The sequence below is a fragment of the Scardinius erythrophthalmus genome, assembly GCF_964197995.2.
Source record: "Scardinius erythrophthalmus genome assembly, chromosome: 15".
Taxonomy (NCBI): Eukaryota; Metazoa; Chordata; class Actinopteri; order Cypriniformes; family Leuciscidae; genus Scardinius; species Scardinius erythrophthalmus.
Window position 1 is genome coordinate 26,390,755 of NC_138235.1, and position 16,193 is coordinate 26,406,947.

At 36.7% G+C, this 16,193-nt stretch overlaps 1 protein-coding gene across 1 annotated transcript in view; it reads right to left on the reverse strand.

The window, feature by feature from the left end:
* The window catches only part of lrp1ab (low density lipoprotein receptor-related protein 1Ab), a 134,582-nt gene extending 126,654 nt beyond the window's left edge, over positions 1 to 7,928 (reverse strand). Inside the window, exon 1 of the mRNA XM_081385685.1 lies at positions 7,322 to 7,928. Within this exon, the coding sequence (XP_081241811.1) occupies positions 7,322 to 7,418 (97 nt within the window). The 5' untranslated portion in view covers positions 7,419 to 7,928. The remainder of the gene's footprint in view (positions 1 to 7,321) is intronic.
* Between the last annotated feature and the right edge of the window lie 8,265 nt (positions 7,929 to 16,193).

Below are 16,193 nucleotides of genomic sequence, written 5' to 3' on the forward strand. Positions count from 1 at the left end.
CATTACATCCCACCAAAAAGAACCTAGTAGTTGACAGAAGCACTTGCTAACCACTCGCTTATGTCACTGGCACATCAACAGCACCCACCTACTTGTGTTTTGCTACATGCAGCCATGTCCTCCTGGGTGTAGCAGTTAAATAGGGTAAACATTAATACCGCAAGCTGAAAACACCAATTACAGCATATTTAACTCAATACCATCAACAATATCCTCTTTTATCCACAGCTCCAAACCTCTCACACAAGGAGGAACCATGCGATATCTAGTCGGTTATGCAAATCCAGGTTTAGCCCTCAGTCCCAGAGGAGTCTTCCCAGGAAGAGGGGAGGTTAAAAGAGGGAGATTAGAGCCTCCTCAGGCCCTGGGTGGTAAGACTCCAGCTGAGCAATCTAATGCTATTACATTGTGCTTTGCTTATTTCAAAAGACAATTCCTGTATGCCGACAAAAATAAACTGTTGAAAATCTGATTTTCCTGAGGTTCCGGGTTCATTGCAAGCACAGAAAACAGAAAACTCGCGCGCACATAAAACCACGTCTCAGACAGCACGCAAATGTTGAGTCTTGCACTTGAACGGACAAATTCATGTCAACTTGCCAGACTTGGCGAGTATCCTAGCAAACGTAGTAGTTTACGTCTTAAGTGAACATAGACAGTTGATAAAGACAATATATTTGTATCAGTATCAGTGTACTGAATCTGTGCATTGTGTCTTAAAGTGACAGCAGACAAATATTCCTGCTTAAGGTTAAATCAAACAACAAAAGACAAGGAAATCACTCACTGCTCTTGACTGAATAGCTTTTGTAACTTATTTTATTTGTGCCTTTGCTCTACTTTATTAATTTGTGCTGTCGCTTGTAGTTTTGATTATTTGTTCTTATTTTCTTTATTTTTATTTGACATTAGTCCTTTTTTCCCTGAACATAGCGCAAACCGAACCGTACCAAAACTGTGATTCTAAAATCGTGACAAAAACCAAAGCGTGAGTAATTTGAACCGTTACACCCCTAGTACACACATACAAACCACACTCTGACATCTATACCAACACACCCTCAAAATTATAACTGCACAATTTATGCAACTGTCTCTATAATACAGAAATTAGGAAAAAAGTAAGTATTTGCTTTATAGGCCAAACCTGAGAAAATTGTTCCATCTGGTAAAAAATATAAATAACATTTTATTTTGAAGCTTTGCCAACAGAATGAAAGCCTATTACAAAGACTGCATTTTAATTAAATTCCCCTTGGATTAAAAATTGTAGTTTTAACTTTAAATGGGGTCATTTTTGTCCTTAATGTCCTAAGTGTTTTGCGTACCTAGTGTAAAATAGATTTATAGAAGATTAGAAAATAGATTTATATTAATAGATTTATTCCAATAGAAATACACACTTCTGCCTAAATGTATGCAGTTGGCATTAACACAGGGAAAATGATAAAAAAAAAAAAAAAAAATGAAAAAGACAAAAATGTCCTTAAGGAAGCAAAAACTTAATACAGATTTTTGAGTAATTCAAACCTACTTTTTCGTAGTTCACAGAACTAGAAATTACAAACAAAATGCAAATAAATGTGCTCACCTGACTCATATATATCCACTGTTTCTTTAAGTTAAAAAATGCATTCCTTATCATAAGGCTGACCTTTAAAATATCAGTTTTGACCTGGAAATGAGCAAATACCCTACTACAAACCTGATCTCTGGATCTATACACAATATACACTAATTATAGAAACAGTATAATATATTATTAAAATATTTGTGCATAACCTAAATGATATTCCCGAGCTATAAGAATTCCCCATTTTGCGACCTCAAAAACCAGCACATCAAACAACACTGACAGTGTGTCACAGATGCATAGACCCTGGAATATTCCTTAAGTAAGCGGTCACATTTGAATATCTGATGTGCAGTGTTCACTTCAAATAAAGGTTACGTAACAGAATTTGCTGTTGCAGTGCTCTTCAACTAACAACAACAAAAAGAAATCCAAGCCTGAATGAGAATGTTACCAAGAGGTTTATAATGTAGCTCTATTCATTCATCAAATGGGGCAGAGATGGTGTGGGAGAAACGAATGGCTGAACGAAAACTGAATGTATGAGTAGATGTATTAATGTATGAATGTGGGAGGATTCATGGATTTATCTCTTTATTCTACAAGAGGATTGTAGAAACCTCCGGAGTATCTGAGCCACAAAGACAGGTGTGTACATAAGATAATGCACTGATCAAGCAGAGGACAAAAACATTGGTTGGTTAGGATCAGTGTTAATATTGTTAAAGAAAACTAAATGAAAACATAAGTAAAAATAAAACATAACCAGAAAAAAGCTGAAACTAAACTAACATGTTTTAAAAACCAACTAATAACACTAAGACAGTGCTGAGAAATTTAACAACGTTAAACGTTTTTAAATGATACCAGTTTGCTCATTAACTTTGGCAGCCCTAAAATCAGTATTGTAATTCTCAAATAACTATTACAAATAGTTTTTATAAATCGAAATAAAGCTTAAATAAAATAAAAAATATTAGATAAACAACTTAAACGTAAAAAAAAACTTGTCCAACTAAATGAAATAAAATAAGTTTGTTAGAAGTACTAAAACTTAAAAACAAATAAAAGCTAAAAGAGAAATATTTTTTAAAACCTGATAAAATTACACACATACAATTACTAAAACTTACACTGAAATTAAAATGAAAACTGTAATTAAAAGCTAATTCAACATATTAATAAATACTAAAATAACCAAAAAAAGACTAAAAATTAAAACTTAATAAAATGTAAAAATAAAATGAATAACTATGAATGAAAAATTTGCCAATACCAACAAAAACTAAATAATAATAATATTTTTTTCCATTCCTGTATTTACAGACATGTTCTAAAGAGGGGTGGGCAATATACCGGTACGATTAACCAGAAGAAATTTGTCATCCGGTAGAGAATTTGGACTATTGTCTTTATTGCGGTTACGCTCATGTGATGTTGCTGTGCTACGCAGTCACGAAAGCTTATCATTTTAAAACATTTTTAAGGATACTGTAGAACTGAACTGAGTGCTTTTTGCTGACTAATTGGGCTCGAACGATTAAAAACATATACCTATGTGTTAAAGTAACCATATCTTTGCAAGTCAACACAGTCATTTATGTCGTAAGTGAACGTAAACTGTTGAGAAAGAAAACACACGAGTATATTGGATTCATGCAGCAGCTCTTAAAGTGACAGCATCCAAATTTACCTGATGCCGTTATTAATGGTAATCAAGCAACAAAAAAGAGAAAATCTCTCACTGCTCTTAACTGAATCACTTTTTGTAACTTTAATAAAAATAAATGTATAATTTGCACAGTGAAGACTATGCAGTGTTTTTATATACATTTAATTACTTTATACAACATAGTATTTCTTATTTCTAGTGTTTGAAGTTCAAAGTGTTTCAGGTAGGCCTAAGTCTATTTCATTTGAGTTTTTGTTCTATTGTAGTTTGTTTTCCTAAATACTTAGTTTTGCTTTCTTTATCACTGATGTATGGAAGCTTGTTTCCACAAAATAGAACATTTTAAAAGATAATTGCGACTTTTTATCTCACAATTGCGAGTTTACATCTCGCAATTCTGACTTTCTCAGAATTGCGAGTTATAAAGTCAGAATTGCATGAAATAAAGTCGCAACTGCGTGTTATAAAGTCAGAATTGCATGAAATAAAGTCGCAATTGCGTGTTATAAAGTCAGAATTGTGTTATAAAGTCAGACTTTTTTCTCGCAATTGTGACTTTATATCACGCAATTCTGACTTTATAACACGCAACTGCGAGTTTATATCTCGCAATTCTGACATCTTTTCTCAGAATTGTGAGATATAAACTCACAATTGTGAGATATAAAGTCCAATTCTAAGGAAAAAAAAAAACAGACTTTTTTTTTTTTTTACCTCAGAATAGTTTATATTTCACAATTCTGACTTTATAACACGCAATTGCGACTTTATATCGTACAATTCTGACTTTATATCTCCCAATTGCGACTTTATTTCACAGAATTGCAACTTTATATCCCGCAAATGCGACTTTATATCTCGCAATTGCGACTTCATTTCTCAGAATTGTGACTTTATATCGTGCAATTCTGACTTTATATCTCCCAATTGCGACTTTATTTCTCAGAATTGCGACTTTATATCCCGCAAATGCGACTTTATATCTTGCAATTGCGACTTTATTTCTCACAATTCTGACTTCATATCTCGCAATTCTGAGAAAAAAAAGTCACAATTCTGACTTGATATATCGCAATTGTGAGATAAAAAGTCGCAATTATTATTTATTTATTATTCAGTGGCGGAAACAAGCTTCCATACTGTTGACTGTTTTTTATTACTTAGGCTAATAACTATATTGTGATATATGGGTCATATCGCCCACCCCTAGTTGTAAAGCAGAAAAACTGGTCTACTCCAACACTGAAAAAGCATCAGTTCTCCTGTTCCAACAGTGATCCACACAAAGCCACGAGTTCCTGCTGTAGTCATTGACAGTAGACTGATTCCAGCTCGGGCCCACTCACCACCTACGCCTGAACCACTGCAAGGGTCACTCTGCATTCCATGAAGCCAAATGCTAACACGTACATTAAATCAGTGCTTAGCATTACATGCCAAAATGTGATCTAACAGTGAGGCAATGCCTCTGCAGATACATACTCCCAAACCTGCACGCCAAGGATGGTCACTAATGGTCTGCAGTGCTTTCCTATTCCTCCCTAAAGTTAGTTATGAGGTGGTCTAGAATAATGGCTCCGCTCTATCCAGATGTTCCAGAGAGCGTGGAGGTGGAGCAAGACAATACAACACAAGAACCTCCACCCTGCCTCTGTCCGCCAGACCACTTCCTCCTCATTTTTCAAAGAGCAGACAAACTCCCAGGTCATTCACATAGCATAAAACCAACATATTACTCTCATTTCATGCCAAGAAAACCTCATCTCATTAGTTTCATAAATGAGGAGTGTTCAAATATAGAATATTTGTTTATGACAGTAATCTTTACGTTCCAGTATAATAAAAATACCCACATCCCTCAGGCACCAAACCCTGTCTAGACAAGATAACGGTTCATCTGAGGTCTCCTGAGGTTCATTTGGTTCATTTTTTTGTGGTCGCAACTCGCAACTAAACCTATTATCAGAGATCAGCAGAGGCGACTCATCTGCGACAGTCAAAATCATCTGACAGGCCGTCTGTGGTGGCTGCACGTGGGTCAAATGTGCAGAACAAACAAGTTGAACGACTACATCACATGACTTGCGACACAATTGTTCATACGTCATTGATTCAACAGTCATATAAATTACACAAATGTTTCCTTAAGTAATTGAAAGGGATAATCAAAATAACTAAATATGTTCTTTTGTGTTACAGGCGGTTAAATGTTTTGTCCATACAATAAAATCAATGCGCTCCAAAAACAACACTGAACATCACTGGCTTTCATTTTGTAAGAATTTAATGAGAATATTCCACAGAGATAATAAAGTCAAATAGCCTTGGAATGCCTTGAGAATTAATATAAGATGATAGAATTCAAATTTTTGGGTGAACTATCCCTTTAAGACAAAAAAAGAAATTGCAGTTAAGATGTGATGCACTACCTAGTAAATGACTTCTGATCAGGCTTACATATGCACTTATTTCTCTGGCATGAGCATTGCATTTAGATCTGCATAATTCAAAATGTGGGCCATTTGTAGGCCATTTTTCTGAGCCCTACAAAAAAGGACTGTTGCATAATTTATACAGATGTCACAGAAAACTATCCGGAGTATTTATTCAAAAGGCATCCAGTGTGCTTTGTAGGCACCGCATTTATGTGGGTCGTTACTGTTAACATCACAAACTATAAAACAAAAGCTATAAAAAGTAATAACTAGGTCAAGCTCTTTGGTATTTTAAAATATTTAGCCAACTTAAATACCTCAAACTGCCTTGGAACAATCTGGAACAATCAGATGTGTCAGACAAAGACAACCATACTATGAATTACTTTGGTGGTTCTCAACTGGTGGGTTACAACTCAAAAATGGGTCACTGCTCTGACAGAAGGGAAAACAGAATGCTAAATGCAAATATTAAAATGTAACTAACCAAATAAAAGTGCACCGTCAGTGGGCTTCTCAGGAAGTAAAAATGCTACTCGAATCTTTTAAATCAGTGTGCAATCATGTTTCATGGTGCAAAACATTTGAAATTTCCATAAGCCAACAAAGATTTGTTTTGTGGCATGCTTTAATTCTTGAAACAAATTACTATTCAATAAAAAAAAACAACTAAGAAATATTCAATGGAATTACATTAAATACAGGTTCATTTGCAGCATAAACTTGGCTTGTACCATTTATGACAATAAGAATATTTTTGTTTCATTTTGAATAACAATAAAAAGTGCCTCTGTCAAAATCTGGGTCCTGAAGCAAAACTAGTTAAGTGCATACTCGGATTCAAATCACTTCTAAATAAACTAAACTTGTACAAACTTGGGATAAATATTGGAGTGCAAACACATTATCTGATTTTGGAGAGCAACTAGCCCTGAATATATATCCGTCTCAGATTATGGTGTTTTCGTCACGCAAAACAAACGCTAAAGAATCGACAAGACTCTTTTGTTGACGATAACGACTAAACGAAGCAGTAGTGCCTATCCGTGCACTTGAATAGACCGCTAAGAATGCGGGAATATGGAGCCTGTCCCCTGCATGCAAATAGACCTGTGGCGAGCTCCGCTTTCACTCATACTGTAACAATTCATCCAAGCACGAGAATAACATTTGACAGGCGTTTGAATTCATAAACGACTACAGCGAATGCACAGGCCTATTGAAGCTATTGCAATATAACTCAACTCCCACATCTCCAATCTGTCCCTAATGGCACAAACGCGTTAAAAACCGGGCGATTTGTAGCTTCTCTGCACAAATGCTGATAATGCGAATGTTTCATAATGAAATAGCGCGAGTCTGGATGAGGATAACAAGGACATATGTAGCAATTACAGCACAGGTGATAAGAAAACTGTGCAAATACTCTCCACAGCAAGCTGTTTAATTGATTCAAAATCAATCCCCAAACCTGAAATAATCACATATCGCTGCTGCCCACATAGTGGGTGTCGAAAGCAGCAGCCTGCACGTACTGTACGTTAGCTTGGTCACTATTACCAGGCCATGTCTGAAAACTTTACAGACTGTCTTCCAGATGCATGCATGGACAAAACAACACGTTTAATCGTGGTTACTCACCTTCAATGGCTCTGGTGGGATCTACAACCTCTATGGCAAAAACTACTCCCAGGTAGAGCAATCCAACAGCCAGCATGTTTGCATTGTAAGATGGCATTGCCTATGAAAATATCACAATTGTTCACGTAAAGCTGGATTCGAACACCTCATCCAAACCTCACAATTGTCCGTCGTGGTCTGTTGTTTCTTGCGCCCTCCGACACGCTAGAAAATGCAGCTGAGCAGACAATATGCACGGTAGAGAATGTATCATTCAAATGTATAAATATATATAAAGGCTTTTCCAGCCTAAAAAGGCGAGGTGTTGTACAATGGCACGGTCATGTATGTTGCTTACTGATTAACAGCATGCAAACAGAGGTTTATGGTGCGTTTTTTAAAAAATGCTTTAAAATCAAAGCGGTCTTCTCTGTGATGAAATTATTCCTTTTGCAAAATCAGGATAATAAAAATACAAGCTCGTCAGTTAGCGGTCCTCGCTGCAAAAATAAAATAAAAAAGGCTCCTCTCTTCTGTGCCCCACCGCTTCTGATGCTGGTGGTTACAATTTAAGTGAGGGGGGAAAAGTGGAGCCTCTACTGGACTGCTGCATGACGTCACCCACCTCGACAGGAGTCCAAAAAACTCAAAGCCCTACGCGGCACTGGGCTCCTGCGCATGCGCGGCTCAGCTTACGGATAACCATTTGTTTTCCCCCTCATTCGGTGGAAACTGATCCCGCCACGCAGCCATCTTGGCTCTTACTTCACGGCTCAAGTAATTAATTTGTATCCCTATTAATTGACTAGCCTATATGAAAGATTGCAATTAAATAATGAAGTTTTAAAATTCACATGTGGTAATAAATCTATTACTTTAGTTTGTATTGTATGTTTTTCTTCAGCATCAATGATACACATGATGGATGAATGATATGATGGATGAAGAACACAACAAAGAGCCTACTTGGCTACTTATATAAATAGTAATAAAAATGACAATAAACAATACTAAAACCAAAATTAATGTTTTTGTTAGTTAGTTATTGACTCCTTTGAGGTACGTTTAGGTGGCAAAATTTTGGCCTTTTTTGTATTTTGATTTATATAACCTAGATTTTAATGCACCGTTTTTTGTGTGACTTTTTTAAATGCTGATACATGACAAGAGGGGGAGTTTCCTTTTGTGGGCCTTTTTGTGCCTTCTTGCTTAAATGTCTTTTATCCAGGAGGAAGTTTAATGTCACAGTCCAAGGAACAGACAAATACATCTCTGGAAGCTTGGAAAATCCACCTCACTATAACAGCAGGAAAATGAGTCATGAACTTTTGTTTCATACAGCCCAGACAAACAGCCCAGGTAGCCTAGTAACTGTACGGTTATTGATCATGTTAAGACTGAAATTTAATTGACATAGAGTAGCTGTGTAATTAAGTTTCGCAGTTTCTTTTTCTCTATTTCTTTGTTCATCTTCGGGTTCTTTTGTCTCTTTTCGTACACAGATGACATGGGTCCATCTAGTGGTCAATGTAAATGATTGCATTGCATGACTGGAGTTGGTAATCGTGATTGAAAGAGGGGAGTTTCCTTTTGTGGGTCTTTTTGTGCCTTCTTGCTTAAATTCACGTGTCTTTTATCCAGGAGGAAGTCCAAGGAACAGACAAACACATCTCTGGAATTATCTGAAGCTTGGAAAATCCACTTCACTAACAGCAGGGAAAAGAGTTATCAACATTTGTTCCATACATCCCAGAAAAACAGCTCAGGTAATAGGCTTGTGTCTCTAAATGTGCCATTTTCTTATATTGTGTATATCTTGCACTCATTTATGCATTTACACTTTGAGCACCAACCAGAAGCAGAGAGACACCACCGTTACATAGGTTGCTATATTGTATATAGGCCTTAACTATGCTTGTTCTTATTATAATATATTCAGAATAATGTGTAAGTGGCCTGGTCTTTACAAAATTTCAGCATGGCTAAAGCATTTAAGGCACTTACATGGTGAAAGTATATAAATAAAACATGACAAATTGAATAATTATTAAATACTTTTAAAAATCTTAGTTCTCTCTCAACATTTGGAGGGTTTCTGTTGCAACTAACTTAAAATAAGTTGAAGTATACTAAAGTAAACTATAATAGGTATAAATTAAATTAAAATAAAATAATAAATGATAAATGACAAAAGCATAAAGCAGAATTACTAAAACTGAACCAAAATTAAAATGAAAAATGAAAACTGAAAAAATAAAATCTAATTTGTTTAGACTTTATTTTAAGGTGTTACAGTGTAATTATAGGCTACTATTAATATTGATTAAACATTTACTTTGTAATGGGGTTAGGATTTGCTTTAGGGTTACTATGCATAATTTACTGTTATTACTCATTTTAAAAAAGTTATTTAATGCTGTACCAGTGTATAATAATACTTTTAAAAAACTGCTGCCAATAAACAAGAACAAGAAAATCAGTAGGGTAGGATGGGGGATGATGCCCCCCTTAATAAAAAATTGTATTTACTTTTAAATTGTATCATATCTAGATACTGTAAGTTCAGCATGTGACGAAGCGTAATCTGAAATGTTTTATTAGAAAATAAATAGAAACATTTGCTAATTTAATTGTTATTGCACAAAATATAAAATTGTATTGTGTCAAATATTAAAAGAGGGGTAACATGGCCCCTACTGGGGTAAGTTGCCCCCACCTGGAATAAGAAGACCGCAGGTATAGACATATGAATATTTACTTATTAAATTGCCTATATTTTAATTGAAGATATGCCATAATAGCAACACCATAATAATGATTTCACTTAACTAACCTATAAGTTTTAATGAAAGCAAAGATGTCTAAAATCTAATTCATGGAAATACTGAATAATAACCCCATTACTTACAATAATTATTACATTTAAAAATAATAACACTATTAACAACATGCCACTTGCCTCATTAACAAATAGACACAAAAAACATTAATATTCAACATAATACAGTATCATAGATCACTATTTTCCAGAGACACAACACATAAAACATAAAATATCTAATTTATTCCATCAAAGTGTCCTGGCCACTGGGTGGCACTACACACCAGCCTATATTAGTCTTACTCTTCTCCACAGCTGACCTTAAGAAAGAGTGCACATTTTCTACATTTTATTTTAGCGCTTTTTGTTCCACCCTCTCTAATAAATCCCACTGTTGTACATTGAACAAGATACACAGCTCTTAAAGATTTTACAGCTCCCACTGAAGCGTAGCCTAATATACTATTAAGTGCGCCCGGCTGTTGCTTGACTTTAAGAAAAATCCTGTCAACAAAAAAAGTAGCTATACCTCCTTGCCAAACATGAATCATGCCCAAGAATGATGCATGGAATACCGCCATAGACTTCTTTTTAAGGAAGGTCCAATAGATCAAATGATGTCATGTAACATACAGCCTGTTGTGAATCAGTGATTAATTCACAGTTTTTATCTTCCTTGATAGTTTCCTTGTATTGTTTGGTACACTCTGTACTTTTAATTCTTTTATACCACAGTTTTAAATCTTGGCTGAATAACCTTCATGTCTTTTAACATCTGATAAGCCAAACAGTTGAGGGAAAAAATCCTACAAAAATAAAAAAAAATACATTCTTCATCTGAATGACATCTGCAACTCATAGAGAGGTCACGACAACAGACAGAGTCTCTGATGTGGGACATCCATTCCAGTCGAGTCTTTTGGGAAGATGTGCAGCCGGCAGATGTTGTGGAAAGAGAACAGCATTCTGGCTATGTGGAGCATCTGGGAGTAGCATAGTCGGTATGTTTGTTCGTCCACGTGCCTCAACATGTATCTACCCTCATTCCCCATGCCTCACTGGGAGAAAGGCTTGGGGGTGGTGATAAAGCTCATTGTACATTGGGGTATAAATCCAACAAGCTCTTCGTCTGACACAGCATGACAACCATGCATGCTTAATGACCTCCTCCCCCCTAGGCATCTGTGACAATCTGTGCATTCAACTGTCTCTGAAACTCACCCAGTGCAAGATTTGGCTGCCAATTTGGGTAAAGCAACCTCTTTTTTTTCCCAGTTTCAAGTGAGCCATTAGATTTGTCATCTTGTGCCACTATGAATCTGTGGTTTATTATGCGTATACCTATCAAAACATGTGGTCTCATCCAAGAAACCTTCATTAAAGGGAAAGTTCACACAAAATTCAGTCTCCATTTATTCACCCTCATGTTTTTCAAACCACAAAAAAAGATATTAAGCATGTCCATGCTGCTTTCGCCATAAAATGCAAGTGAATGAAAACCTATAAAATCCCATAATAGAGCTTCATATTCTTCTCACGACAGATATTGAAGTCGTTATAAACAGAAAACCTTTCTCTCATTATAGCTCTGAAATCTTATTTGTGAACCAATAAAATATGGTATCTCTGACGTCAAATCTGATATAACACATTGACATGATGTATTTGAAAACCGTGAAGCAGATTTAAGAGCAAAATGCAGCAAACAAATAGCCTGGCTAACGTCAGACCAAGTCTCATTTGAGACTTGGTCTGGGAACCACGTGTTCATTTTCTCGTATTTGAGGCGTGGTTTACGAATGCCCAGAGCCGTTTATTGGGCGCTATGAATGTCTATCAAATGTGCCTGTATGTAGCTCATAGCCAATCGCTTCAATTATACCAGATGACGTATGTAGAGTGACAGAAATTTGACGAGGAAAAAGACGATGGGTCAAAGATTTATTTGTACACGATGGCGTTTAGCGAATATTACCGTTTGTGCAAGATAAACATGAGGGTAGAAGGTAACGTCGAGTCTGATGCCATGTTGGATCCATAGATATAAACAAACTGCTTCGGTGTCGTCATGTCGTCTTGCTGCTCCCTCCCCGTTCTGTGATTGGTTCCCTTTTTCAGGGGAAAATTTGGTCCATGGTGTCCAGACTGCCTAGCAGCGTGAATAAAATCGCGCTGCGAGCAAGGCAGTATGGGGAAACCCAGGCTAGCAAACAAAGATAATAATGAATCAATAAACGTCAAACTAATATAGCATTTCAGGACGAAATGGAAGTAGCGACAGATCTTTTCTGTATTGTGACGGACATCCCATCAAATTAGCGTGAATTTTTATTCTATCCATCAGGTGTTGGCTGGATTGTGAGATGTGGGCGTTGCCAGCTTGTAGGGGCGGGGTTTAAGCGGACTAAATGATTGGAGGAGTCCTGCATACATCACCAGAGAGAAGTCTGTAATTTCCCCCGGGAAGATCCAGTTAGGACATTTTGATTAAAAATGACCAGCTCAAAAGCAATTTAAAACAATAAAACACATGCATGGATGAATCATTCACAATAAGATCTATAACATGCATTTAGAAACATATTTCATGCCAACTTCAACTAAATTAAGTCATTAGCCTACTTAAAATACATTTGCTTTATTTCAGGCAATGGATGCACCTCACGCTCAACAATTGACATGAAGATTGATGCGGATCAGTTAGCAGAACGGCTCCTGACTAGCAGTGGGGGAAAGAGATCTGTGTGTGTGTGGTGTCCTGTGAGGCCTACATGTTGTGTGGGGGTTGATTTGAGACAGTGCCAGCGTAAACAGTCCCAGACCACATGTTCTCTCAGGGCAAAGCGCTTGGCCACTCTCCAAGCACATCTGCACACAATCCCCCGCCTTCACCATCCACAGTGCTGGAGACTGAGCTGGTTACAATGGGGGTGGGGGGGGGGTGCACTGCGTACCCAGACTCCACCAACCTGCTGCAGACAGTCAGGAGTGCGAGAGACGAAATTACAAAAGTAACGATTTATTGATTAGAATCACTCAGTCCCTGATGATTTGGTTTTGGTGTTATTTTGCGTGCATGCATCTAGGGGTTGCTGTTTGTATGTATGAAATGAGTTTCTCGCTAGAAAATGGACCTGAAAACGTTACGGCTCATATTGCATAGCTGTGAGCCTTGCTTTCCGTTACCTTTGAGCGTCACCCAAATGTGTGAGAGCGCTATGAATAATTGGCAGCAATTGAGACCTTTTCTCTAGTGTGCCTTCGTGTTTGTGTATGCGTGTGAACATTGGGTAAATTACATCACACATCTTGGACTGTGGGATGTCTGCTAGGCCAACATTACTCCTCTGGCCCACAGCCTTGAGTGAAGAGACATAGCATAAATCAGGCCTGTGAATCTCCCAGCCCTGCACTGCAGATGTCACCGCGCTCAGAATGTGTTTGCATTTGCCAATGGTGACAGTGGAAAGATATGGCTGCGGCGTCCTGTTTGTGGTAAACAAAATATTTGCAACAAAATATGGAAATCCCAAAACGCTTGAACGTACGCGACCTGAAAGACAATGCATGATCTTTCTGTCCATTTCCTTCAAAGGAAGACGTCCTAAATAGCAGGTTAGGAAGTGAGCCAGGCTTCCACAGGGTGATAATTACGGCAAGGGCCATGCTGACAACACCTGAAGAATTCAAGGTATGCGCAAACACCAAAGATATTCACAACCCCCATCAAGACTTCATCCTCCACCTCCTGCTGCAAGCCACAGTCCGTATGAACACGATTTTGCCTTAGACTTGTAAAAAAGCTGTCGATTACTTGATATATTACATCACCATCATTAATTACGTTGTTATCGTTTTTATTTTAAATATGAAGAGTTCAGAAGCCTCTAAATGCCATCTGAAATTTTCTTCTAGAATGATCATTTTTATCAAGCTCGTATATTTAAGTTCAGTAATTTCACTTAAATGGCAATGAAAATGACCTATCAATTGTCATTTAAGTGAAATTACTGAACTTAAATATACAAGCTTGATAAAAATGATCATTCTAGAAGAAAATTTCAGATGGCACTGCCCAGTGCCATCTGCGAATATGTGAGCGAATATAAAACAGCGAATATGTGCTGCCCAGAAAAATATGTATTGTGCAAAGAGACAACCTTAATACATATATTGTTCAAATGTTGATCTCAGTACAAGACAGTAAAGACATTTATAATGTTACAGAAGATTTGTATTTCATATAAAAGCTTTATTTAACAAGGAATCCTGAAAAAAGTATCATGTTTTCAACACTGATGATGATGTTTCTTGAGCACCAAATTGAGCATATTGATTTCTAAAGGATCATTAGACTGGAGTAAGCCTGGCGCCATGACTAGACTAAATTACATTTTAAAATCTATAAAATATAGGTCTATTTTTTTTCATAAGGTGTTTGTAAGTATCTTTCTGATGTTAGATTTGTTCTGTGGAAGGCCAAACTGTTTATCTTGTGTACATACATTAGCTCAGTGACCTTCATTTGTCCAGGAAAGCTTAAAGGCTTGGAAACAAACTCTTATGTATTTTCTGATATTACCCAAGGTGAAATTGATTGCAAAACTAAACCGAAATCTCGGCAAACCATAAATAATTTCCGAATATGGATGTACATTTCCAGTCCTGTTTAGAAATTCTTTGAGAATGCCCAGCAAGGCTCTAATCATTAAAATGCAGAACGTATAAATATGTCTCTACATATTAAACACAGTACCAACACCGTAAGAATGTTGCATGTAGCTCTTATCTAAACATAAACAAGCAACATGACAGAGACCGGTACAGAAGGCTACAAGCAAAGAGATTTCATCTGCAGTGGCCAAACAAAGAAATCAGACTTTTAAACAACTATCCTCCCACATTAGCCACTCATCTGACTTCAGATAAACACTGTCGGCTCCTCTGCTGTTGTGTGATGCTGCAGGAGATGACTTGGCGGTGTATGACTGGGTTCTGCTGTGGGCTGACACGTGATCCTATGTGTCTTTTGGGCTTTGCTGGCAACATGGTGTTCCTTTGCTTACACTGTAAAGTGGTTAAATGGCAGGTCAAAAAATTCCCAATAAAAATGACAGTGTTACAGGGATTATGGGATGCATTTCGATGCATTTGATGAGCTTGATCAAACTCATAACTTATCTAATAAATAAATATGCTTATGTACAAACCTAACCATAATATGCACAAGTGATTAAAAAAACCATAACTAATTATGAGATTTATGCAGACTTCTGGGAACATCCTTGTACTGTTTTCACGAAATTAAAAGATAATTATTTTAAACATAATTTAACCACCCTGTCCTCGCAGATAAACTAACTAGATATGGCAATTTGCACACCATGTACACCAATTTGTACATGGTGAATCATACATAATGTATGATTAATATAAAAAACTATGCATGAAGGTCCACCCCTAATCACTGGTGCGTAAGCAGATCATACGAAAACATGAAAGAGATTGTACAAATTCATATGAATTAGTCACCAATTTGCCAAAACATTAAATAGTTTAACAATATTTTTCCTTCCACAAATTATAATTTTTACAGTAGGCTATTATATGAAAATTGCATATATTATTCCATTAAGCCTATAACGTAGGTTCATTTTTAATTTGTATAGTGTACTGCACCCAGATGTGAGTGTCACAAGAATACATGTGAATTTACATTCCCATATAGCCTAAATGTCTAGCTGTTCCCAGAGGTGCATACTATATGACCAATAAATATATTTAATGTTAGAATTTGTGCAGCTGGGAAAATTCAGCATTGGTTCCCAAGCAAGTTCAAGAAGAGGTATTTCAGTTGATTTCCCCCATTAGGATCCTTGTTTTAAAAAAAGTTAATATGAAACCAGAACTCTTATTAGTCATAAGAGAGTATATAGCTTTCAATACCATTTAAAGCAGAAAAGCGTATTGCTGTTTTTTCTTCCTGTGTGCTGAACAGCAGAGAGAGAGAGAGAGAGAGAGAGGGAGAGTGAGTGAGTGAGTGAGTGAGTGTGTGTGACTCGATCTCTTCCA